This window comes from Mytilus edulis, chromosome 5, assembly GCF_963676685.1.
Source record: "Mytilus edulis chromosome 5, xbMytEdul2.2, whole genome shotgun sequence".
NCBI lineage: Eukaryota > Metazoa > Mollusca > Bivalvia > Mytilida > Mytilidae > Mytilus > Mytilus edulis.
The window spans coordinates 34,746,178-34,772,457 of NC_092348.1; the positions used below are offsets into that span (position 1 = coordinate 34,746,178).

The window sequence follows — 26,280 nt, forward strand, 5'->3', positions numbered from 1 at the left end:
TTACTTTCAGCATTGTCCAAAATACTATTCATGTCCATGTATTGAAGAAAACATTTATTGACCGAATATTTTGCTTCATAAAGAAGGCGGTATGTTCTTTTTTGAGTATATTAACTATTTACTTTTTAACGCCATCACCCAAATGTGTTTATTTGAATTAGCACCAGGGGCGGATCCAGTCATTTTAATAAGGGGGTTCCAACTATATGTTACCATTCAAATGCATTGATCGGCCAACAAAAAGGGGGGTTCCAACCCCGGACCTCTCCCCCCCCCCCCCCCCCACTTGGATCCACCAATGAGCACTATTAACGGTATTTGGAAAATCAGGAATCATTCAAAACATTAATTTGTCATCTGCTTGACCATAATTATTTTTTTATCATAAAATTTGGGATCAAAATATCTATTTAAGGAGAAAACCATACTCCCACTATTGAAGTTAAATGTCTAATCCCTTAGTGTACTGATGTGTATAGTTTTTAACTGGAAATGTTTGAAATTAGATATTGATGCTAACGTAAATATTTTGTTCAATAAAAAAACAAGAGGCTCTCAAGAGCCTGAATCGCTCACCTTAATGTTTTTGGTTAAATCTCTCATCAATGATTATTTTGGCTTTTCAATTTATTTAAATGTTCTTTGAATCGTCCTATTTTCTTCAAAAGCAAAAAAAAATCATTTTCTCCTATGTTCTATTTTAGCCATAGGAGCTATGTTTCTGACATACAAGGAAATGAAATATAAAATTTATACTAGATACTCTGAAACTCATTTAGCCTAAGTTTGGCTGAAATTGATACAGCAGTTTCAAAGGAGAAGATTTTTTAAAGTAAGTCAACATGATGAACAAATTGTGAAAAAAGTCTTTAAAGGGCAATAACTCCTTAAGGGGTCAATTGACAATTTTGGTCAAATTGACTTATTTGTAGATCTTACTTTGCTTAACATTTTTGCTATTAACAGTTTATCTGTATCTATAATAATATTCAAGATAATAACCAAAAACTGCAAAATTTCTTTAAAATCATCAATTCAGGGGCATTATACCTGAAAAACCAGTTACCCAATTCGGCTGAAAATTTCAGGACAGGTAGACCTTGACCTAATAAATACTTTAACTTCTTGTCTTATTTGCCCTAAATGCTGGAGTTTTTGAGATATAAGCCAAAAACTGCATTTTACCCTGTGTTCTATTTTTAGCCATGACGGCCATGTTTTTTGACGAAATAAAAAATAAAGCACAAACTTTATTTTATACACCCTACTGATCATTCAGTTGAAGTTTGGTTGAATTTGGTTTAGTAGTTTTAGAGGAGAAGATTTTTTAAAGTTAGCAAATGTGATGAACAAATTGTGAAAAATTGTCATTAAAGGACAATAACCCCTTAAGGGGTCAATTGACAATTTTGGTCATATTAACTTATTTGTAGATCTTACTTTGCTGATCATTTTTGCTGTTTACAGTTTATCTTTATCTATAATAATATTCAAGATAATGACCAAAAACTGCAAAATTTCCTTAAAATTACCAATTAAGTGGCAGCAACCCAACAATGGTTTGTTTGATTCATCTGAAAATTTCAGGGCTGATAGATCTTGACCTAATGAACATTTTTACGCCTGTCAGATTTGCTCTAAAAGCTTTCGTTTTTGAGATATAAGCCAAAAACTGCATTTGACCCCTATGTTCTATTTTAAGTAACGGCGGCCATGTTTTTTGACGGATCAAAAATCGAAGCACACACTTTGTGCAAGATAATCTAAGGAACAATCATGCTAAGTTTCATTCAAATCCATTCAGTAGTTTCAGAGGAGAAGATGTTTGAAAAATTGTTAACGACGACAGACGACGACGACGACGGACGCCAAGTGATGAGAAAAGCTCACATGGCCTTTTAGGCCAGGTGAGCTAAAAAAAGGAAATAAGTCGGTGAACCAAAAAGTTCAAATCTAATTGAAAGTTAAAGTGCCTATGACCTCACTGATCATGCACGAGTGATTCTATTCATAAAAGTGTCCGTGTAACAACTAAAAAGAGTCCGTGTATCGTCTAAAAAGAGTCCGTGTAACACCCGTTAATGTACTGTTTTTCTGTAGCTCTGCGGGGGGCAAAGTTGTACAAATACTTTTTTGGGCACAATAAAATGAGTATTGCAAATTATGGAATACGAAAAAACACAAATAGATACAAAAATGATAATGTGTACGAAGGTTTAACATAAGAAGTGTATTGTGAAAATGTTCAGTCAATAAATTTGGTATAAATGTACAAGCAGATGGTAATATTGTCTTATTAAATCAATATGTAAAACTTTTATCTTATTCCATTTATATAATTATACATACTCATACACACACAAACACACAACAAAACAAACAAAAAACCTAGCAAACTAGCTAACAAGCATACACAAACTGAACCCAGTGTTGTTGGTTTTTTTTATTTCCAATATTGAATGCCATTTCTCCTGTATTTGACATATTGCTTTCAACGATGGGTATCGATTGCTGGTGTATTCGTTTCATAATACTGCACGCTATTTCTCACTTTGTTGAGCAACAGTTGTTGAATGCCCTTTGAAATTAAATATTAAACCATTACAACTGAAATTACATTTAAGTCAATATTTTACCATTCCTTAACAAGTTCACAAAGTGAATTAAAATAAAGAACACAACTATTGTAAGTAGCTTTCACTTCATGTTACATGAATAACTTTTTTATTATTTAAGTTATGGCAAATTATCATTTGACATACACTGTTATGTTTGAAATTAATCGTTTCTGGTCATGCTAATTAAGATGAATCAAGAAAAGCAGTTCAGATTCACAAAATTCATAGTGTAATACTTATTTACTAGCACTTCGTCAAAATTACTGCTGATGAACTGTTGGTTCCATGATTTTATCGTCAGCTTAGAAGTAATTGTTTTGATACACATATGTTGTATAGCTGTTTCTAAAGTTCCCATATAGTTTCCGTTTTTAAATTTAAAAAGTAATGAAAAATAATGTTCCAATTACACCAGGCAACGTTAAAAATCATTTTGATTTAGTCCCCTTCTGATCGTACAACTTCTAACGTTTGTATATTTTAACATGCATGCCTTTCAAAGAAAATACTTTTGAGCATTTACGAGGAAAATAACATAGAAATACACTAAGGAGATACATAATGTATACATTCTTGTTTTTATCCAATAACATTTGTCCTATTAAGAAGAACCCCTATATTAGTTTTGCGCATCTGAAACGCTATTTCTAGCTCTACAAGATTCGTAAGGAGTCGAATGACAGGACTTTGTACAATTCCAAAATTAAGTGATCATTCGGATATAAGACCATTGGTCTTCATAAATTGGTCTGAATACATTTTTAGTTGTGTATAAAACTATCAAACTAAATCCGATATAGATAATATTCAAAGTTCTTACCAAAAAAGCTAAATTAAATACTTAAACGATTTTTTTTTCCATTTTTTTCCCAACGTAACAATATCTTTATTGCATAATTTTTTTCTACATGAATAACTTAATATGGAAGATTTCTGAATTTACGAGTTTATAAATCATTATCGTAAAAAATAATGTAAAATATGTGATATCCCGTTGGAAAAAACTTCGTCGTGTAGAGATAAAGTTTCACACAAATTTTGTAACTGTGCATATTACAGAAAAAGAAAAGGTTTAAAAATGTTAAAGTAATCTTCTTTTCCTCCTTTTCTCGTGTTTCATTTTGAACTTGTTTTCCTTCTAGTCGGGGAATTTAATATGTGTGTTCATATTCTCAGACAGAAACACAGAAGTTGTCAATTGTTTAGCACTGAATACTGACTGAATGGACATAATGTTGATTTATACGTTTCTGATTGTAAACGTGGTACTGACATCAAGTCTTGGTAAGATTTTTTTAATATCGATTCAAGTTTTTTTTAGTTTTGTTTTTTTCCTTTCTTACATGCATAAAATTTATTTTCGTAGTTATCAAAGGTACCAGGATTATAATTTAGTACGCCAGACGCGCGTTTCGTTTACATAAGGCTCATCAGTGACGCTCATATCAAAATTTAGAAAGCCAAACAAGTACAAGTTGAAGTTGGGGATCCAAAATTCCAAAAAATTGTGCCAAATACGACTAAGGTAATCTATGCCTTGGTTAAGAAAATCCTTAGTTTTTTTTTTTATTAATTCAAAGTTTTGTACACAGAAAATGTATAAAAATGACAACATTATTGATATTCATGTCAACACCGAAGTATTGACTACTGGGCTGGTGATACCCTCGGGAACGAAACGTCCACCAGCAGTGGCATCGACCCAGTGGTGTAAATAGTTATCAAAGGTATAAGGACTATAATTTAGTACGCCAGACGCGCGTTTCGTCTACATAAGACTCATCAGTGACGCTCATACAAAAAGTCTACAAAAAGGTACAAATGGTTAGGTTCATTTCATTTATACCAGTACTAGAACCATACCCAATAGCACTGCATAGAGTTTTTTTTTTTATTATTTCTAGGTATAGTTGAGTACTTCTTTCTGAGGTTCACAGGGGATAATTATCCAAATGTCGAGAAATTCAATATCGGGGTTTTTTTGTTGTTCTTTTTTAAAAGCCCAATAATAAGTCTTTATATGACAAGAGGGAACCCTCAAAGCCTAACAATGAAATATCAATGTTCTTTGATGATGAGTATAAGAAAAAATTTACGTTAGATTTAAACATGTATAAAATGCTGTCCGATACATTATCATTGTAGCGCAGATTGTATTTACGAAGTTTTAATGAATAAATGGTATAAATGAAATATAGTCTTAACTAGCAACACAATTTACTTAGGTAATTCCATCTCAATTTTTAATGCTTGCTAATGTACAAAATAGAAAATTATTGTTACAGTTACGAAAACATTCAGCTTTAGAGACGTTACAGATACAGATGAAAATTCAGTACGCGTTAGAGATGGGGAAAATGCACTGCAAAAAGTTACAACCGAGAATCTTGACTCTAGAGATACACGAGCGTTACAAAGTTTTGGAGGACATGCACCTCTCACCTCCGGTAAGTATCGAATAATAATAACGAATGTATAACAGGTTCAACGCGATAAAGAACATGCATATAATCTGTAATATTGACAACAATGATATTTTCTTTTTTTTATATTTCATTGATTATCATTTATTGCTGTCAATTAGGGAACCAATATAAGATCATCAAAATAATATTGTTGTTGCGCAATTCAATTTCACATGTTTAATCATTATTCTCCAATATATTTACATTTTTCTAGCTTATTGCTATCTCCAAAGAGTTCAAATAACCTATACTAATAGTATCGAATTCATAACAGTGTGGCTATGGACATTGATTGGCGCACTTTAATATCCCATTGACTTGGACAGATTAGGTGAACGTTCGTCTATAACGCCCATTGCTCACGACGTCCTTAATATAAACATTTAAACCGTGGGGTCACCAAAGGTTCTCAACGCCTATATAAAATAATTCGAAATACTAATCAGGAATTTGTGTTTTGATTTATATTGATTAATTAAACGTCCTTTACTTGTGTTTTTGTTATGTTTCGACAATCAATTTTCATAATAAGATATCGCAAAGCCATGTTCTTTCAGAAAAAAGAATGACTTACTGAATGCATGTATTGATTGATTATCTTTTTCGGATTTAACAATTGCGATTGTCGAGTTATGTAATCTTTTAACTTTTATCTGGTCTAATTTTATTTTAGAACGAATGCATAATCCACTTTCAAAAGTTGTGCAAATACGAAACATAAAGACAAAATATACTTCTGCCCTGTCTTTTTCGTACTTGAAAGTTATTGGATAGTAAGAAAGCTATTTGGATTAAACCTTGTGAAATTTGCATGCATTTACGTTATTGTATTGGCAAAATGTATCATTTGGTGTATATAGGAAACTTAAACCGTTCTGCTATACTGCTACTATACTTGTGAAAAACACTTGGCAACAGAAACGCATTCATCTTATCTATATAAAAAATCGACCCAATTTACATAGAAATGGACGTCTTCGTGCATTTGTGATCGCAAATAAAATATGTTCCGGACCTTATGAGTATTTGGACCATACGTGTATGGTTGGACCATATTAGTATACCCTTATGGTCATGATATATGCGTATGGTCCAAATACTCATATAGTCCGGAACACATACATGATATTCTGTGCGTTGTCGGTCGTCTATTAATTTTTTTCTTTTGTTGATGGATTTGACGTCTTTCTGTGAGTGATTATTTGTTCATGACTTAAAACTTACTTGCAAATAATTTAAAAACAAGACTTGATTTATAAAAATGTCCAAACAAACCATGATTTTTTTTTAAACATACATCACATCCATTGCAAAAGGCTAAAATTCGCCAGGTCTTTAATTTCAACTAAGTGAGTTGACTAAATTAATGTTGCGGACCATTTTCCAATTTCCATGCGGTATCCCTATTTTTTTTTCTCGCTCATCTTTTATGTTTGTTTTTTTCATCCCAAGACCTCTTGGAGCTTTCATTCTATAAAGTGTGTATTTTGCTAATGGTCGAAGGCCATACGGGGACCTATAGCTTGATAACGCCTGTTGGTCCCTGGAAAGAATGTGTCTGATTGTCTATCACACTTCATATTCTTATTTTAACATGCAGTTATATCTATGATAAGAATGAAAATTGAATTGTCATTGAGACAAAAACCCAACCAAAGAGCAAAAAAAGAAAAGAAAAAAAAAGCCCAAGGCAACATGTAGATCTTTCGTATCAAGGGAATTGCTATAAATATATTTATTTCAGATTAATAGTATTAGGCCATACTCAAGTTATAAAATATATCTTGTCGTCAACTTTTGCAACCAACTTCTATGTTTCTATAATGCACTGTTCATCTTTTTTGGGCTTCGACTTTTCCATTGGACAGACAATTTTGTTTTCGACTGTTTTAAAAAGATGCATTTTTTTACAAAATCATACAAGTAAGGAGTCTCTGGCCTTTGATAGTGTTGTATGTTAATTAATGTTTGTTTATTTATTTGTTTAGGAAATAAGTATGACGTACATTTTCACTGAACTAGGACACTTTTTATAATAGTTTTTAGATATCGCTCGGGCAAAAATAATCACGAATATAATGCCTACCCATGTTAAAACTACAATAAAGTATAGTTTGCATCAATTATTTCTTGAACCTACCATTTTTTTTGTCTGTGTTGGATTTGTGTGGCATTGAAAAAAAACGGGTATAAACTACACAGTGCAGCTTCCAACAAGAATACAAGATTTATTGATTTTCAAAATGCGACCAAAATTAAAAATTTGCTCGCAGCGGAAAAAATTCAACAGTTCGATTTTCATTGAAATAAAATAATTGTTATGATTTACACACCGTTACTTTTTCCAATATAAATATTCGAACTATTTTGTTTATTGTTTCCTTTATGAATTTACATCATTTTTAAAAAGACCACGCGTCTTCGATATTTAGAAGACTATAAAAGCGATGTTCATTATCTTTCTTCTGCTGTAAGTTTAATTTAGTTATTTTGTGTCATAATTGCCATCTTGTATGTTTTAAATTTGAATAAAGAAGATTCAGGTTGTCTTATACGTCAATGATACACACAAAAAAAACGATAACAAATAAAATAAGGTGCAACATTCATTCTCCATGAAAAGAATACATCACATGGATGTATTTTTTGTAAGAAAAATACCAATTTCGTGAGAAGTTGTGTGTTGGACTTGAAGAGCCAAGGCAAACTGACAAATATCTGAATGAACGAATCGATTTATGGCATATAAAAAAAACAAAGCCCACATGGTTAGCATTGAATAAATAGAAGGCCACTCTTAAATGATCACAACGTAGAAGTTTTTGTTCTCTTAATCAATAAGATATTTTCTGAAATAACGCGGGTCCCTATTAACTTAAAAGTTTTTTTTTTTTTTTTACCATGAATAAACTTTTTTTTTATTATTATTATTTATTGATATCAGCTCTGGACATTAATATTCTTAAAAGTGAAACTGTTGTAAGTGATGGTATAACAATTATTTAAAATAAATTCCTTAAATGATTTGTGAAAAGAAAGTTTCATTTTATGTATCAAAATTTGTAACAAATGATTATTTAAATCCCCACTTGAAGGCCTCCGATAGACTGAGTGAGCATAAAATCATCGTCCACGACAAACAAGTTAAAGGTAAACTTTTCAGTACAATTACTAATAAACGTTTTACTGTCGACCACACTGTTATGAATTTCGTTCTAAATCTAATTTGATGTCTTTTTACTCCTGGTGGTGTCCAATACAGAGTTGTTTTAGGTGTGCGGTGTTGTGGCATTCTCAGTGGTTAAATGTCTGCTGTTATGCTCTAAGAATTACATTTCTCCAAAATGATATGTTGCTGATCTTATTTGGCCAGAATATTCTGTTTATCTTTCTCAGGCAGCTTGTATGGAATGCATCTACTTTTTGAAGGTCACTAACTAAAACGCCAAGTTTCTGAACCATACAGTCGGACAGATTTAACATTGTTGTTGTAAATTCGCAGTTTGGTCCTTAAACTGTGTTGGTTGGACTTCCAGATTGTATGAAGTCGTGCAAATGTTGCACATGCCTTAGATAGTCTGCCTTTATATCCTGCCCTGTTCCATTAACTTTGCTTATGATGCTTCCAAGGTAAGTGAAATCTTCAACACTGTCCACTGGCAGATCATTGATTGTTATTGGTGTTGTATTTCTGGTATTTATTGACATTACCTTTGTCTTCTTGGCATAGACATTCAGACCAGTTTGCTTTGCATAGTTGTTAAGTATGTTGGTCTTCTCTTGGAGGTGTTCACTTGTTGTTGATAATATGGCAATGTCATCAGCAAAATCAAGGTCTTCTAGCTGGTTAAACATGATCCACTGGATACCCCTTTTCTTGTCTGATGTTGTATTTCTTTGTATCCAGTCAATGGCCAATAAAAATAGGATCGGTGACATAATACATCCCTGTCTTACACCAGATTTAACTTCAAATGAGTCTGAGATAGAGCTATCAAGGATGACACTGTATTCAAAGCTGTTGTAGAAAGCTTTTATAAGCATCAAATTTTTTGGTGGAATTCCATATTATTCCACAATGTTCCAAAGAGTTTCTCTACGTATACTGTCAAAGACCTTTCTGAAGTCAATGAAATTATTGAAGAGTGGTGTGTTCCATTCAATGCATTGCTCAATGATGTTCCTCAGAGTGAAAATTTGCTCTATGCATCCTCAGCCTCTTCTAAAGCCAGCTTGTTCTTCTCTAAGATTTTCATCCACAATTTTATCAATTCTTTTTAAAAGAATTTTACAAAATACCTTACTAGGGACAGAAAGTAATGTAATCCCTCTCCAGTTGTCACAGTTGCGTAGATTGCCTTTCTTTGGTAATTTCACAATCAGGCCTTTGCTCCAGTCTGATGGAATGTCCCCTTCTTTCCAGATGACAAGGAAAAGATTGTGGAGTACTTTGGATGATGTATCTAAGTCTGTCTTTAACATCTCTGCGTGAATGGAATCAATGCCTGGTGCCTTCCTGTCTTCAATGATTTAATGGCATTTCTTACTTCTTCTATAGTTGGTGGTTCTGTGTTGATGTTTAAATCATCTTCTGATGGTTCAGGGGTAGCTATGATATCAGGCTCAGGGCAGTTTAATACCTCTTTGAAATGTTGGACCCACCTTTCTGCTTGTTCCCTTTCCGTTTTCAATGCTTTGCCATTTTTGTCGTTTACATGTGCTGTCTGTGCATTTGATGTTCTTCAGACTTGTTTGGTGATTTTGTAAACTGTACTCAACTCTCCAAGAATGGCTGCCTTTTCTGCTTCTTTTGCTAGGTCCTCCAGATATTGTCTTTTATCTTTTCTAGTACTTCTTTTAACTTCTTCGTCTTTTGCTCTGTAAGTTACTTGTAGTTGATCTTGTAACCTTTTGGACTTTGCATTCACTGATTTCTGTTTTATAGTCTTTACCATGAAAGGGTTCGAAACAGCTTCCTCGTTTAAAGTCAACAAACGTATGTATTAAGAGCAATAATGTTCTGTTAACTGATTAATTTTATCTTTACAGATTTGGGTTCATACGAACTGGAACTTATGAATCGCCGCAAAAAAAGAGGATGGGGTTCAGTAATTTGTAAGTATCGTGTTTTTTCTGATTTAAAAAGAAACAAAAAACGCAAAGGTGTTTCTACAGCAAATTCAATTGAATTATTTTAACATGTTTAATAAGCACAAATAATCGGATTTCTGTTGAGTTTTGTTATGAAATCTAGTTACCTCTCAATAGGGTAATCTCTTCGGTTTGAGCCAAGGCTCCGTGTTGAAAACAGTACTTTGACCTATAATTGTTTACTTTTTACACATTATGACTTGGATAAAAAAATTGTTTCATCGGCACTTATATAACATCTTCTTATTTATATTATCATTTGAATTGAGATTGACAGAACTTAACAATTTTGGTTAAATTATTGCAATTTCTTTAGTCGATGTTTTTCTATACCAAGATATTTAATCAAATTCTCATAATGTTTACTTCATACAAATTATTATTATAGGCATACGATACGGTTTCAATCCCTTGAGGAAATTTTTACGAAAATTTAGCACAAACTGTTTTCTTGGTACCTTTGATAACTAATTTCACCACGGCAATTAAAATTTGTTAAAAAATTATATCTTCGTGTGCTACTTTTAGAGATAAAATTAAAAGAGGTCGAAATTAAAACATTTAAAAAATGATGTTGTTTTTCTAAAATCTGAAACTTTGGGTTGTTTTTTTTACTTTCCTTGAATATACACACCTAACTTTTTTTATTGTAATATCAACAGATAAATACAAGCAGATTTTTTGTTAATCTTCTTCTTTACATAAATGCATATTTATAACAATTCTTTGGAAATAATGAATTTTTAACAAAGGTTAGCATTTTAGAAAAACAACATTATTTTTTGGTTGTTTATTTTTCAAATTCTAAAAAATATCATTGTTGTCTTTTTTTTATTTATATTGGTACATATACACTTCATGCGTAATCCAATCTAATGCCTTCTTAAAAAAAAGATGGGTATATGCACTCGTTTTCAAATTTAACCTTTATAAATCATAAAAAAAAACAGTTGAAAAATGCATTTTTCTCCGATATGTCGGTTTGACGTCGCGAAAATAGTATTGATATAAGTAACGTCAACATATCCACTGTAACTGCAGCCCTTAAGACAAAATACATGAAACCCCAGACATTTGTATACGCCGTTATGCGTGTTTTGAAAATTTCTTGTCGTGAAATATGAAACAAACAAACTGAGTGTTATTTCAGCAGAATCAGGCAATCACGATCAAGTATCTTTTAAGCATACCTGTTCGCCCATAAACAACATAGGTGCAACTAATATAATCATATTAATAAAACATAAATGAAATATATGTATTTTGATTTTGTCGTTTGTTTTTTCTACCAATAAGAAAATATAAAAGCGTTCCAACATCCCATGTTTCTCTTTTTAAACTGGATTATCAATAGAATATGTTAGTTATCAATGCAAAACAATCCTTCAAATATCAATAAATCGATCTGCTTATTACTTGCTAAACATCAAATGGAAACAGTTTTAACCAAAAGGCACAAAAATAACAAATTGTAAAGTTGCATTGCTTTAATTAATTCTGGGAGTAGAGCCAATTGTTCCTATTAAACAACATTGTGAAGGTGTTTCTTTGTAAGATTTAATTGCTTGAGTAGATCTTCTGTGTACGTTTTTCTTAATTTATATTTTAAGAAAAATTGTTTATTTGCTTCTTATTTATAAATATATTAGTATGGAATAAGAAGATGTTGAATTTTCAATTTAATTTTTTTCCTAGCACAAGGTTACCTTCTTCTTCACATATTTTCATGATTTTGTATGTAAGGCTTATTCACGCCAATTGAAATTCAGATTGAATATAAAGACTATTCCAGGAAAACTCTTGTGAGCAATTGGTGGTGCAACTGGTAAATAAATCTTTATTTGTGACAAATAATGACGCATTTAGTGAATGCCTTTGTTAACTGAAAGAATTTGGTATTTTAACAAAATTTGTTTTCGTCACATTTTTCATATATGCATCGTGGTTAAGTATCGCAGTTAAGGTTTTAGATTATAAGGGCCAACATTTCGAGTAAATGAACCAACTTCAAAGAAGGTAATAGACTCACAACATCGGACCAACTGCGTTACAAAATTTATTTGAACGAATCATAGAATCCAAATAAAACGTCAAATTATTTAAGGTCCTATATACTATCACAAAAAAAAGTTTTTTTAATGTAGCACGGTATTATTTGCATTCAAGAATTTAGGTTGCTCTTTTGTGTACCCTACCTAAGTCAATGTATCTGAACAGTGAGATTGGACAAAAATTACAGTATTAACTGAACATACTTTCCAAAACTGAGGGATAAATCAGGTGTAGAAAAGCAAGAAATAATTTTACATACAGATGAAAATGAATTGTTGAGAAATATTTTAAATTTTGTATTCACTGCACGATAAAAGACATAAATAGCAACAAAAAGTAAACGGTCATGAGGTCCGAGACTAAAATTGTCGTCCCTTGATTTTCGTTGTTATATAAATAACAACAAATATAGTCCCTAGTGTTGACAGTGGGTTACTTGCCATTAATTTTTATACCCCTTCCAAATTTACTTCTGCATGTTTAATGCCTCAAATTGCAACAATGGGGTGAAATTACACTGTAAAACATTTGGGTCCAGAATTTTAAAGGAAAGTAGTGATTTGATTCAGCTAAAAAAGGTTAAAAATAGCACTTTGGAAGCTGTCAAAAGATTTCAAGACGCCCTAAACATAAAATTGTCCATATTTTGAGTTAGAGCTGATGAAATTTTCTATAATTTTGATATAGTTTGTCCCAAAAGTAGTACAACACACTGTAAAGGTTTCTTTGAGGAAGCGCAGGTGGAATTTTTTTTTATTTTCATTTATGTTCTAACAGAAATGCACTTCGAAATAATTGTGGTTTCGGACCATGATACGCCACCAATTTCCTTTCTGAATAGTAAAGTAAATGTAGAATTTTTGGTAGTGTTAGAAACTGGTGAAAATTCAAAAAGGGCTATTATTATCCCTTATGGGAGAGGAAATAATACAGTGCCACCTTAACTGAACAACACGCGAGCTATTTTACATCCCGGCATTGTGTTATTGTTCTAAGATTATTCTCGTATTCATGTCTTTCGTTTTTGCTAATGTGCTTTGTCTGTGTTCAATTTGGTTTTTTTTATGCATATGACGTGCCTCTGTACTTGTGAATTCCGTTATTGTGCTATTATAAAACTTTTTTTTTGTTCTTGTATCTTTTGGTGTTTCTTTGATACATATATGGCGTGGCTATGTACTTATACATCCCGTTATTGTACTATCGATTATTTGTGTAATCTTGTGTTTAATTTTTGCTAATATAATATGCTTAGTCTATGTGCCATTTTGAGCTTCTTTGTTACATTCTTTATTGTGTTATAGTGATTAAGATTTGGTTTCTTCAAGAGTATTATATAGTAAGCAGCCCCGCGTACACTAATTAGCTACTTAGTATAAAGTAAACTAACGAAAACACCTAACTCCAAGGAATTCAAAATGGAAAGTCCCTTATGAAATGACGAAATTAAAAGCTCGAACACATCAAATGAATGAGTAACAACTGTTATATTTCCTGACTTTGCACATGCATTTCGTTTTGGTAATAGTGATGAATTCAATCTGGTTTTAAACCTCTCATTAGTATGACAATTGCAAGAAAATCCATAATATTGACAACAATGTGTGGACAAAACTAATAGAGAGGGGAAAATATCAAAAATAGGGGTACAGCAGTCAACATTGTGTTATAATCTTTAACACTTAAAATAAAACAAATATGTCAACAAAAAGAAAAAAGTGGCATGAAAACAAAGCACTCAAGCAAATAAAAGCCAAGAATACAAAAAAAAAATGACTATAGCATAATAACATAGTGACGGGATGTATACGTACCGAGCTACACCAAAAGTATATTTGATATTAAGGATGTACTTAGGTGAGTTTAAGTAAAAAATAAGAAATTAAGATATTAAAATTGATACTATAAGCTGGTAGAGCATCAATTAAGGATAAAGATAAGCTAAAAATATTGATAGGTCATAGACCTCCTTTTGGAGATATTTGAGATTTAAAATATGGCGGGAAAAAGCTGACTCGGACTTTTACCTTATATTTGCATTGGTATTATTTGGGTCTCAAAAGAAGAGAAAGAAAATCAAGAATCTTCTAAAATTTTGATAAATGACCTTTCATGAGCTATTAAGTCTTATCTGAAAAAATAAATGGGTGTTATGGGGCAAAATATTTTACATTGTATTATATGGAAAAACACCAAGGAGTCTGACCATTTGATACAAATTTCAAAACCTCATCTAAAACATCCTTAAACAATATTATAAGTTCGTATATTTTAACAAATTTGATTTGTTTAGGGATAGTCACATGTGAAACTATATTTTCGAAGGTGGAGAGAAAACGGCAAATAGCAAAAAGCATATTGTACGGTTACTTTTAAAATATCTAAAAACCGAGAAACTCTGTGACGTCATCTAATGAATTTCAGGATATTGTTAAACGATCTTAAACGTTTTGAAACAAATGATAACTGTGATCGATTATTAGACAAAAAATCTTCAAATACATAGGATGACAAACAAAACAAAACAATTGAAATAACAACTAATAAGGAGACAATATGATATCTATAACATTCCAACAAAATCAAATGACGATTTTGATACAAGTATGGTCGGAAATTAATAATACATCAAATATAGCCTTTGTATGAGGTCAGTACAGGATATATCGATCCAAAGAAGTATATCGACCTCGGACTTCGTCCTTAGTCAATATACTTCTTTCAGGTCAATATATCCTTGTATCGACCTCATACAAAGGCTATATTTGTAGAATATCAGTTAGATTTACAAAGTACAAGCTATGATAATTTTGGAAAAAAAACCAACACAATATCTTTATATTATTTAATTATTTTTTCAGGCGGGGGGGGGGGGGGGGTAATAATTTTTAGGAGATTAAGAATCAACAAAACATTCGTATTAAATAGTTTCCTCGTCTAATAAAGAAATTCAAAGTCCTTTAAACATGTGGTCAAAGACCACAATTATTTCGTAGTGCATTTCTTTTAGAACATAAATGAAAATAAAAAAAAATAACACCTGCGCTTTCTCAAAGAAACTTTTACAGTGTGCTGTACTACTTTTGGGACAAATTATATCAAAATTATAGAAAACTTCATCGCCTCTAACTCAAAATATGGACAATTTTATGTTTAGGGCGTCTTGAAATCTTTTCACAGCTTCCGAAGTGCTATTTTTCAACCTTTTTCACCTGGACCAAATCACTTCTTTTCTTTAAAATTCTGGACCCAAATTTTTTCACAGTGTAATTTCACCCCCCTACTTGCAATATGAGGCATTAAACATGCAGAAATAAATTTGGAAGGGGTATAAAAATTAATGGCAAGTAACCCACTGTCACACTAAGGACTATATTTGTGAACAACGAAAATCAAGGGACGACAATTGTGGTCTCGGACCATGTATTTGTATAATATAGGGACATTACAAAGTACGAAGTTAAATAATTATGACATTTTCCAAAAGTTACTAATAGATCATTTTTTATGATGTTAAATATAAATGTATTGAAACCAATTGACTTACATAAGAACTCATTTAACTTTTTAACTACAATCATACAAACATTGCAATTTGTCCTTAAAAAGTTGAATACTTCCGACTTACAATTATATTTTACTATGTAATTTGCGTAAATACGTTTAACGATATCAGCTTGGTGTGTTTCTTTAATGCATCAAACTTATCAGTGAATGTTTTATATTTTCAGTTACAGGAGTTACATCTGCAATACGTCTAGCTGGCCTAGGCCTCACTCTTACACAGGCTTTAACAGGTATGCTTAAGATTTTACTAATTACTATTTTCTGAATTTTTTATTATTTGAAGCTACAAAATACATTGATCCTGAGTGTATACAAAGTAATATTCATAGGTATAGTAAATATATCATGCATTGTTCTATGGTTTACCCCAAACAAATTTTATCACCCATAGCTTGTCAGATTTAGTGATATAGCAATACAATTTGTTTCTGTATTGTATAAAATCCGTTCATGACAAAATTCTGCAAACATCAGTTTGTACCTATGTTGTGTTTTGTGTACTATTAATATTGTTTGTCTATTCGTATTTGTTTTTCTTTTTTATCTATGGCGTTGTCTGTTTATTTTCGACATATGAGTTTAAATGTCTCTCTCGTAACTTTCGCCCTTCTTTTGTGTACCATTTGATAACGCTAACAGATACCTTGATGATAAATGTGCTTAAAAACTTAAAACTGAATTAGAGTCATCTGCCGCTAGTGGAAAATATCGGTAAATTATAAACATGATCAAATTCACTATATAATTAGGTCTTTCCATTTTACGGTGGAGAGACCTTTTTGCTTTTGTTCTGATTATTGTTTTTATTTCTTCCGCCTATTTGTTTTGGTGCAGTATTATTGTTTTACAAGATGTCGCTTAGATTTTTGCTATATAGTATCGAACAGTTGATACTGACCTTGGAACTGATCTTGAAACTGACCTTGGAACTGATCTTGAAACTGACCTTGGAACTGATCTTGAAACTGACCTTGGAACTGATCTTGAAACTGACCTTGGAACTGATCTTGAAACTGACCTTGAAACTAACTTTGTTTAAGGTAGCACAATACAAAGATTTTTGTGTCTCAGATTTCCAAAAACTTCAATAGAACAGATTTTATACCCAATTGAATTTAGTGATCTCTTATAAATTGATGTTTCAAACTTCATTGAGGATTTATGAGAGAATGAAATACTAAAGGAAAAATCTGAGACACAGTTTTGGAGGTCAAACTGTGTTATGCAAGAATCTATATAATATTTTTGGATGCTATGAAGAACAAAGACGCTAAATACATTCAAGTGTGGTCATCACAATATAGCAACTAATTACATAACAGTTGATTATGTAATAATTATGTCATATTGAAATTATCACAAGTTGAAAGATTAATCTTTCTTCAGTCTTTTGGTACCTCATTTATAAAATATAAAAAAGGATGAAATGAATTACATCAGTTTAAAGTTATCTGATTGGGAGTGAACAAATCTTTGTATTGTGCTACCTTAACCGAACACTTTTTCTTGTAAGAGTTATCTCCCCATACACTGTTTTTCTTGTGGCCACTACTCCTTTACAGCTGTAAAAATTACGACACATTTATTTTACCAAATTGCTAATTCATTCTTCAGGATTAGAATTACCATTTGGACCGAAGATATCCGGACACTCAATATGACAGTTATTCACCCTTATGCAATTGATATAAGTTATATGCATTTCTAACTTGTAAACTATAAGTTATAAGGACCTAGTGTCTTTTGATTTGAGGTCCTTGGTTTATGATCTCAAAATTGTGCTCGAGGTCATTGGTAAATTTGATATTCTAGATTTTGACCTTTGCTTTTACCTCTTAGGTATAAAGCCATGGGACTTTTTGCATTATGTTGCAAGCCATTTGACCTTGTAAACGCCAACCGGAAGTGACCTTGTGTAAACCGGTAGTACCTAATTTTTGTTCTATTTGATGTAGAAGAATATAAAACCATATATTTTTGGAATCCGTGTCAAGTAAAACATCAAATAAGACCCGAAGTTTCATTTTTAAACCGGAAGTTATAAATTATCTCCCTTCTTTAAAAAAGGTTTTGATGGAAACAATATGTGTAAATTCTAAAATTGTTTGTATGCACATTGAACGACAAATCTTTGTGACGTATAAAATTTTCTGACGTCAGACACACAAATCAATGAATGCGTTTGTAGATAGATGTTTTTGTGTTCTGTTAAATTGTTCCTTTTAAAATTGTTATACGATGATGACTGATGTACCCATATTTGACTATTTTATTTATTGTGTCTGTTTAGTTAACGCATCAATGTAAATATAACGGAATTTGATGAGACTGTCATCATAGTGAGACGGTTAGCGCTATAAAACCAGGTTTAATCCACCATTTTCTACATTTGAAAATGCCTGTACCAAGTCAGCAATATGACAGTTCTTGTCCATTCACTTTTAATGCGTTTTGTTATTTGATTTTCCATGTGATTATGGACTTTCTGAATTGATTTTCCTCTAAGTTCAGTATTTTTGTGATTTTACTTTTTCTTTAATCAGTGTACAAAAACTGTCAATTAGGTGAAATACCACCATTGATTTTCCCCTAATAGTCTTTGTTAAATTTGCACTTTTCAAAAAATCTGTAGAATGTATCTTTGTTTCAAATAAAGAAATACTTGGTCTGAGTAAAGTTTTATCCTGTCCAGTACTATAGAAAAAAATTCACATAATATTTCATTGCATATAAGAAAATAACCATCACTGGAAGTTAACCAATCAAATATCTCCCCTTATTTTATATGTGTACAAGGTTTAGTCACCATGTAACCTCAAGATTACAAAATATTTCATAGAAATCCCAAATAAAAAAAATAATGGTGCTTTGAAATACCCAAGACATATGTTTATGACACAGAAATATTTTACTGCAATAAAATGTAGAATTAATTACCTAAACTGTCATATTCAAGGAAACACTTTTTTGCGACCTATTTTTGTATACAACCGAATGTGACGTACCATGATTTTGTGGTATTACACCTTTAATGGTAAAAATTACATTTTAAACCTAGTTTTAACATGTTCATATCAAAATGGATCTTTGCAGATGGAAAGAGTTTCAATTGTTTTCTGAACAGTTAGTTTTTAATTTTACTTGTGTATGGTCATTGACGAAGCATCCTAAATAATCTTCAAGTCCGTAATTTATTTGGCCTTCCTAATTTTTTTCTATTTGAGCGTCACTAATTTCTTCTGTAATGCTAACGCGCTGAAGTATAACATGTTAAGCTAGTTATCTAAGATAAGTTAACATATATAAGAAGGTAATGTGCACAAGGGTAACTCATTGACGGTTGATAAGTTATTAACAAATATATTTTTGGTGCAAAACGTTTCAGAAAATCATAATAAAGACACTGAAAAGAATAGCCGTAGGGTTTCATTACTTTGTTGGTGTACGTTACTAAATATTGTTTTGAGAATACAGCTGAACTCATCTGAAACCATCTGAAACCATTATAACTAACTTTCCTTGAAGACGTTAAGTCATGTGGGATTTGACAATTTAAATACTAATCAAACCTCCTGGTTATTCAACTTAACAATACATAACCAAACAAATAGTATAAAATGTATTAACTAAAAACCAGTTGTCTTAAAAGCAATCATACCGCATCTCCTTATTTTCATAAGTCAATTTTTTTTTTAAATGTCAAGCTTTTACAAATTCAAAACAATGGTTGTTACAGCCAAAAGAGCATTATAACAGGGCCATTTTGAATAAAACCACTCAAAACTATGATTGCCGGAAGAATTAAAAGACCACTTCGCCATATTCATCGTTCAACGTAAAGGTTACTGATCATCACTAAGGGGGACATTCAATGTCGAAATGCTCATATGGTACAGAAAAATTGCTACCATTAATGGTATTTGTACATGTATTGCTATTCATTTATTTTAACACTTATTGTCCTACATTAATTCTATACTTTTAAGTTAGCATTGCAAAAGTTCGTGTTTTCTTTCATACATCTCTTAACAAAATGCGTTGTAGGTAGAAATGGTTTTTACTTTATTATGTTAAACGATGTGTCTATTTTCCTTATTAGACAACGACCTAGTTTCCAATATCTCTCGTCGATAGTATAATATGAGGCAGACATTACCTATGAAAGCGGACGATGACTGTATGATTTATTTATTTTTTTAATTTAAACATATTTTAACTTCAAACGTTTCCGATCTTGGTTCTGTTGTTAAGGATTTTAGTTGTTACGTTATTTCAGTTATGCCGTCATATTCAATGTAAACAAAGAAACACTATCATCAGGTAACGTATTTTTTTCATATCAAATAATAATTAAAAATAGAAATTGTTATTGTGTTCCTTCCTATATTTTACTGAACTGATACATATATATTTCACTCAAAGTCTCACGACAAACGAGACCACACAAAGGAGTAGATTTCTGTGCAATTGCGGGAAGTAAAAAAAAGGTGACAAAAAAAAAGTTAACGATTTTGAGTTCATTAGTATAAAGAAAATGATGGGAAATTTTCCCATTTTTAAAAAAAAAAATATTATTGATTTTTCTACTGTAATGGGGGACTTCGTCCTCCATTATTGTATTGGTTAGTTGTATCTTATTCTGAGTTTTGAATCGAATGTGTCAAGCTCTTCCAGGCTTAAGGAGGCTCGCGGGTATAAGATTTTCAGAAAAATATTAAACATTTATTTTTCATTAATTTTTTCAGTAGTTGTTACTTTATCATATGGTACAAAAATCATTCCAAAAAATCAATTCGTGTTGGCCCCAGGTGACTTTTAAAATGTAGAAATCGCTTAAATTTTACAATTATTTAGTTTATGTACAGTTTATTTGAAAACAATAATAAAAAAATATAGCTCACCGATGAGTTAAAAAAGATATTTCAAATCTAATGCCAAAAAATGGCATTTTTGCACCAAATGGAGATAATTTGGAGCTTTTTCAATGATATAAACATTTTAAAAGTCATCTGGGGCCAAACCGAATCGTTTTTTGTGTTGATTTTTGTACCATATCATAAAGTAATAACTTACAGTGTAATAAATAAAATTTGTAATGAAAAAATAAAGGTTTAATTTTTGGCTGAAATTTTTGTACCCACGAGCCACCTTAATTCTTTTTTTATTTCGATATTACCGATATTCTCCTATTAGTTCAATAGAAAAAAAGGTAATTAACAAAAATGTATGCTTTATTCGTAGACAGATAGTGAACGTAAATGAACGGTGACCCCATTTTTTTACTTTATTTTTCTATTAAGTATAAGATAAAGTTCATTTATGGAAAAATATAGCGAAATCCTATATTACATAATATATTTCATTTAGACCCGCGAGTCCCCTTAAGACTTTGTTTTTCTGTTGTGCTGTTTCATCACTGTCTCATGTCTCTGGTTTATCTTTTTTCCAGTGATTAAAATTAACTTACCTGCTGCTCTTTTGAAACAATGTATTACGGTTTTCTATCAGAGGCAATTCATAATGAACTATGCGCTTTGTATGTTGTTCATTGTTGAAGGACGAATGGCACCCTTCTGATATTAAATTCCCCATCCTTTAGTTTTTATTGGATAGTTGTCTCATTTAAAATAGTACCATACAGGTGGAAGTTGTTGATCGGGAAATGCTTTGAAGTTTAAGTACACTTGAAATTACCATATATTATGAATTAGGCTTGCGTTCCATTTTTTTTTCTTTACTGCGCTTTTGTAATATCTAATGTTTGAGTGTCTATATGGTAGCACTCAACCATAACCATTAAAATCCTGTAATATAAAACTAGGTCAACACTGACTTCCTCCGCGATGTTATGAGCGTTTCGTTTCTCCAAATCTTTAGTTTGTTGTGGGGTTATTGGTGTCTTATGTGTGTCCATATATTTCTTGTTTTGCTTTACCATGACTATTCATATTTAGGTTAATGTATAGTCAGATTACATAGAAGTCAGATTCGATGGTCAACTTAAATTCAGGTTCAAAAGTAATCAATGATAAGAAAGGATAACACGATTTAGATCAAATCACTGGTGATTGAGTTTAGTTTAGTATTCAGATATGCACACATCCATTATTAGTCATAAAATTGATGTCTAATTAATAATACATATAGAACCTGAACACTAACGCATTTGCTGCAATATATATTACCTTTATTTTATTCAGAAATAAACATCATTTCGCTCTGATTCCTTAAGCTTGTCTGGGTCTGGCTATACCTCAGAATCTTAATTTCGTTTGAAATGCTCTTCAATGTTTGTCATACCTCCATAAAAGACTCGTGACTTTTTTTAACTTGAAATGTTGTATTAGATACCCGTCTATTGTTGGAAAGTGTACGTTGACCTTTTGTTACTTGTTTCGTCGAGTTGCTTTCTGTAACGAATCATCATGATAATAATTGTCGGTGACATCATTAGGCAAGTGGTTAAAGAACTCCAACTTCTGTATCAGTTTATTGTTAACCCTGAGTTCGAAGGTTAATAATATGTGTTAATGATCATCAACATAGAACTGAACATTTTCATTTTAAAAAATGTGGGAAGTAAATCAATGAAAAAACATCCCAAAAACACAAAACAAAACTATTGGGTACATATTTAAGCAAATATACCTTTTTTTCATTTTAACTATTATGGTTTGTAATGAAGACTATCATAATGACCATGACATAATCTACTTCTATATATCAACCAAGGGATGTCATACAGCTATATATTTTACCATACCTAACATTCTTAATTTATTCAAAGCTCTTGCGTGCATGACAGTGATTTATTTATCTGTTAAAATGTATATCCAATTTTATTTTCAGAGGGTTGTGCTTACTATCCAAGTATTTGTAGAGATAAAGTAAAAATGGAACACATCGAAAGACGATTAGTTTCTATGAGATCTGAATATGACAAATTGTATCTTGAAAATAAGAAAGAGTACCTTAACCTTGCTACATCAAATACGAACAACGCATACATATCCTATTATATTAATGACACTCTTCGAAACATGCATACCTTGCAGGATCTTGAATTGAGGTTGTCAGAAAGCCTTGAAACAAATTTTCCGAAGCTTTATGAAATGTTCGAAGCTTCGAAAAATTATACATCACAGGAATATTTAGATAGTGTTATAGGACGTCTTGAGTATCGACTTTCTGATATTCGCACTATGCTTAAGAATGAAAAGCATAACCAATTGATAGGTTTACTTGTTCAATATTTGGTAGAAGCAGCCGTCAGTAGATTTATAAATTCTTTCTCGAAAGCTTATACTCAGGTTCTTGATGCTGAAGGCAATTTTCAAGGGTCTGTAATACAAAACTTGTTCAATGAAGACGCTGACGTAACATCAAAACCTAAAACTAAGGGCAAGTTTAAGCTTTCGTCAAAACTGCTTAAACCACTCAAAGGAATTTCTAAATCACTCAAAAATTTTAGGAAAACCGTAAAGTTGATGACCCTGAAGAAATTTGGCCAACAAATTAAGAAACTAGGATCCAAAGCCTGGCAGCAAACCATAACAATAGGAAAAACATTTAAAAAAATGATAACAGGTCCTATTCAAGAACTTAAACAAAAGTTTAAAAGTATTTCTACAACTGTAAAGAATATTGTAAACCCCCTTCGCAGGAAATCTTTAAAGAAAAATCTACGCGTGAAATTTGCCGCCTTTAAAACTAAGCTTTCAAATTTCAAATCTACTTTGACTGACTTAACAAAATTAAAAACATCTCTCGGATCCTACATTAAAAAATATAAGTTGAAGCCATCCGAGAAAGTTATGGGGGTTATAGGAGCCATTGCAGATATTGTATCACAGGTTACTAGTGCAGTTCAATGGAGGAAAACTGCCGAAAAAGTAAAAAATGCCCGAATAAACTATGAAAAACATCATACAAAATTCCTTAAAGAGTTAAATAAAGTTAAAAAAGAGAAAGTAGCACTTTTAAAAAGTTGGACTGGTGTTATATCTGTCTTTAAAAGCTCCACATTAGTTTTCAGAACACTAATGAACAATGCCGGAAATTATACTAAATTCAATACAGTTTTAGGAATATCAAAACTCCCAATAGATACCGACAATCCTATTTTCTCCATACAATTTCAATCTTTAAACCGTATAAATACTCAATCGGCACAAGAAAGGGTAATTGGTTTCTTAAAAGATATAGACAATGATATAATAAGGGTTGTTGACGAAATGCGTGCTAGGAAAGTTATGTATAAAACGGTCATAACAATGACGGATAAAGGCAATACCGTGGATTATATGTTTAAGTCAATCACAGATATATTAAAATTTATGAGTTCAGATACAGTGAAAAATTTTGGCAAAAAGCTGACCAAAAAAGATTTAATGTGTACAGTATCTCTTCTACGTTCCGACCTTATGACTTATGACTTCTTTCCTCTCGATATTTTTCGACCATCATGTGATCTATCTATCAAGGTTTATAGACAAAATGAACTTCTTGCAAGTAAACGTCGAAATGAAAACATAATGAAAGTTATTGTTATCAGAAAACTAAAGAGCAATAAATCGACAGTAACCTTAACAGATTTGACAGAATCTGTAAAAGATGCTTATTTCGCTGAGGATAATCCTGAAATATCTACATATGGTGAAAAACTTACCGACAAAGACGTCATATGTACAATAGCAACAGAATTTCCATCTAAAAAAGAGTATGATTTTATAAGTCTTGCCCCATTTAGGCCAGATTGTGGGAAGGTAGACGACAATTACTTCCAAAAACAAAAAACCGATGCAGGAATTTTAAGAGGTATGTCTTTGCAAATCAAAAGCACATTGAATACATGCAAAAACTACAAATTCTGCCCATGTCCATCTTTAATTGCTAACATGTTTCACTTATCGAGTGAACAAGTTATAAATCTGATTAAAATACAGGCCCCCGAGATGGATAAGTACTGTGGAACTACTGGCTGTAGTTGTGTTCCACTAAAATAGTTTGAAATGTAAAACAGACCTGTTCATGTTGAGAAGCGAAAATATAATTATAACCACAAATTCAATTGTCTATGGTATATTCATCTTCTTTTTAAAACAGTTTAATTAACCTCTTTGTGCAATGTCAAAAGGTTTGTCGAAAAACAATTAATAAAATACATTTTTGAAGATTGGTTTCCTACTGTAAAACAAGCTACCCCTTAACACATCACAACCACAAATTGGTTAAAATAGGCGCCCATAAACATCATTAACCCCGTCACATTTCGTATGTGCCTGTCCAAAGTTAAAAGGAGACTGACATAAGGTGGTTATCGTTTGTTATTTTGGACATAAATCAGACCGATGTTTTTTAAGTGTTTTACCTTTTGTCATATATTTTCATTTTATAGCTTGAGAAAGGATATTCTTATTTTTGAGGGCCTAGTGGTGACACATTGTTGTTATGTTAACTTATGTTGTCCTGCCACTTATTATGATTTATGTTATATACCATATTGTTTTGTATTTCTAATCTTCTTTTGTTTTTCATGCGTTAAAATAAAGGATTTTTTTCTTAACTTTCAAGACAACTATAAATTTTGATCATATGTAGACAAATTTAATACCAGTTACATGTTTGTATATTTCTGTGATTAAACTCTATTGTACAAATTTTAGTTTGAAGTAACAAGCATGGCTGGTTGATATTGATTAACTTATCTTTATAACTTATCCAATGAATTTTATTTATTATTTTATCATTTACATTCTGTCAGAAAATCGTGCTCATTAAAGAAATGGTATTGGGTACTTCGTTAATACTAAGCGTTTTGTTTTTAAATAGAAATTGTGGTTGTAGTTCTATATGTATTTTTTGTTATTATAAAATGACTTATCGTAATGTTTTTGTAATATATTTGATGTTTCAAAATAAAGGCGTTTTGTTCATGTTTTAACCGGCTTGATTCTTAATAACGTCCATATTACAAAGTGTATTTGATACGTTATAAACTGACAAAAATGTTTCGAAAATCAAGGACGATATCGAATAGCTATAATCAAATGAATTAAGAAAAAAGCAGAGTTTGATAATACACAAATAAGATGAATCAAAGGTGTGTACCATTTATACCCAGCTTGATACTCATAGATCTTTGCATGTTATTTTCCATATAAGCCCAATCATCGATCAGACTGAGAATCTCTTTTCGAACTGAACAGTTTTTTGCTTTTACTTTATGTTTGTTTGGGTTATTTTTTGTTATATTTTTTTCGCATCTGATAGCGACCCCATGAGTTCTAAATAATTTGACAATCAACACATGTGAATTTTCGTCATAAAATAGGACATCACTCCTATAATAATGATGAGTGTATATCATTCATTGTATAGGTTGTATCCTGTAAATTATTTGGAACATAGCAGTCAATAGATTACTT

At 31.4% G+C, this 26,280-nt stretch overlaps 1 protein-coding gene across 2 annotated transcripts; it reads left to right on the plus strand.

The window, feature by feature from the left end:
- The first annotated feature begins 2,604 nt into the window (after nucleotides 1-2,604).
- Nucleotides 2,605-25,793, plus strand: LOC139523523 (uncharacterized). 2 transcript variants are annotated; one of them, XM_071317591.1, is made up of 6 exons: nucleotides 2,605-2,686; nucleotides 3,795-3,902; nucleotides 4,904-5,065; nucleotides 10,133-10,198; nucleotides 16,018-16,083; nucleotides 22,703-25,793. In XM_071317591.1, the coding sequence occupies exons 2-6, from the start codon at nucleotides 3,842-3,844 to the stop codon at nucleotides 24,856-24,858; spliced, it is 2,511 nt and encodes an 836-aa protein (XP_071173692.1). In that variant the 5' UTR covers nucleotides 2,605-2,686; nucleotides 3,795-3,841; the 3' UTR covers nucleotides 24,859-25,793. The 2 variants fall into 2 exon arrangements, with proteins under 2 accessions (XP_071173692.1, XP_071173693.1); XM_071317592.1 differs by having other exon boundaries at nucleotides 2,618-2,686; nucleotides 3,761-3,902.
- The last annotated feature ends 487 nt before the right edge of the window (nucleotides 25,794-26,280 follow it).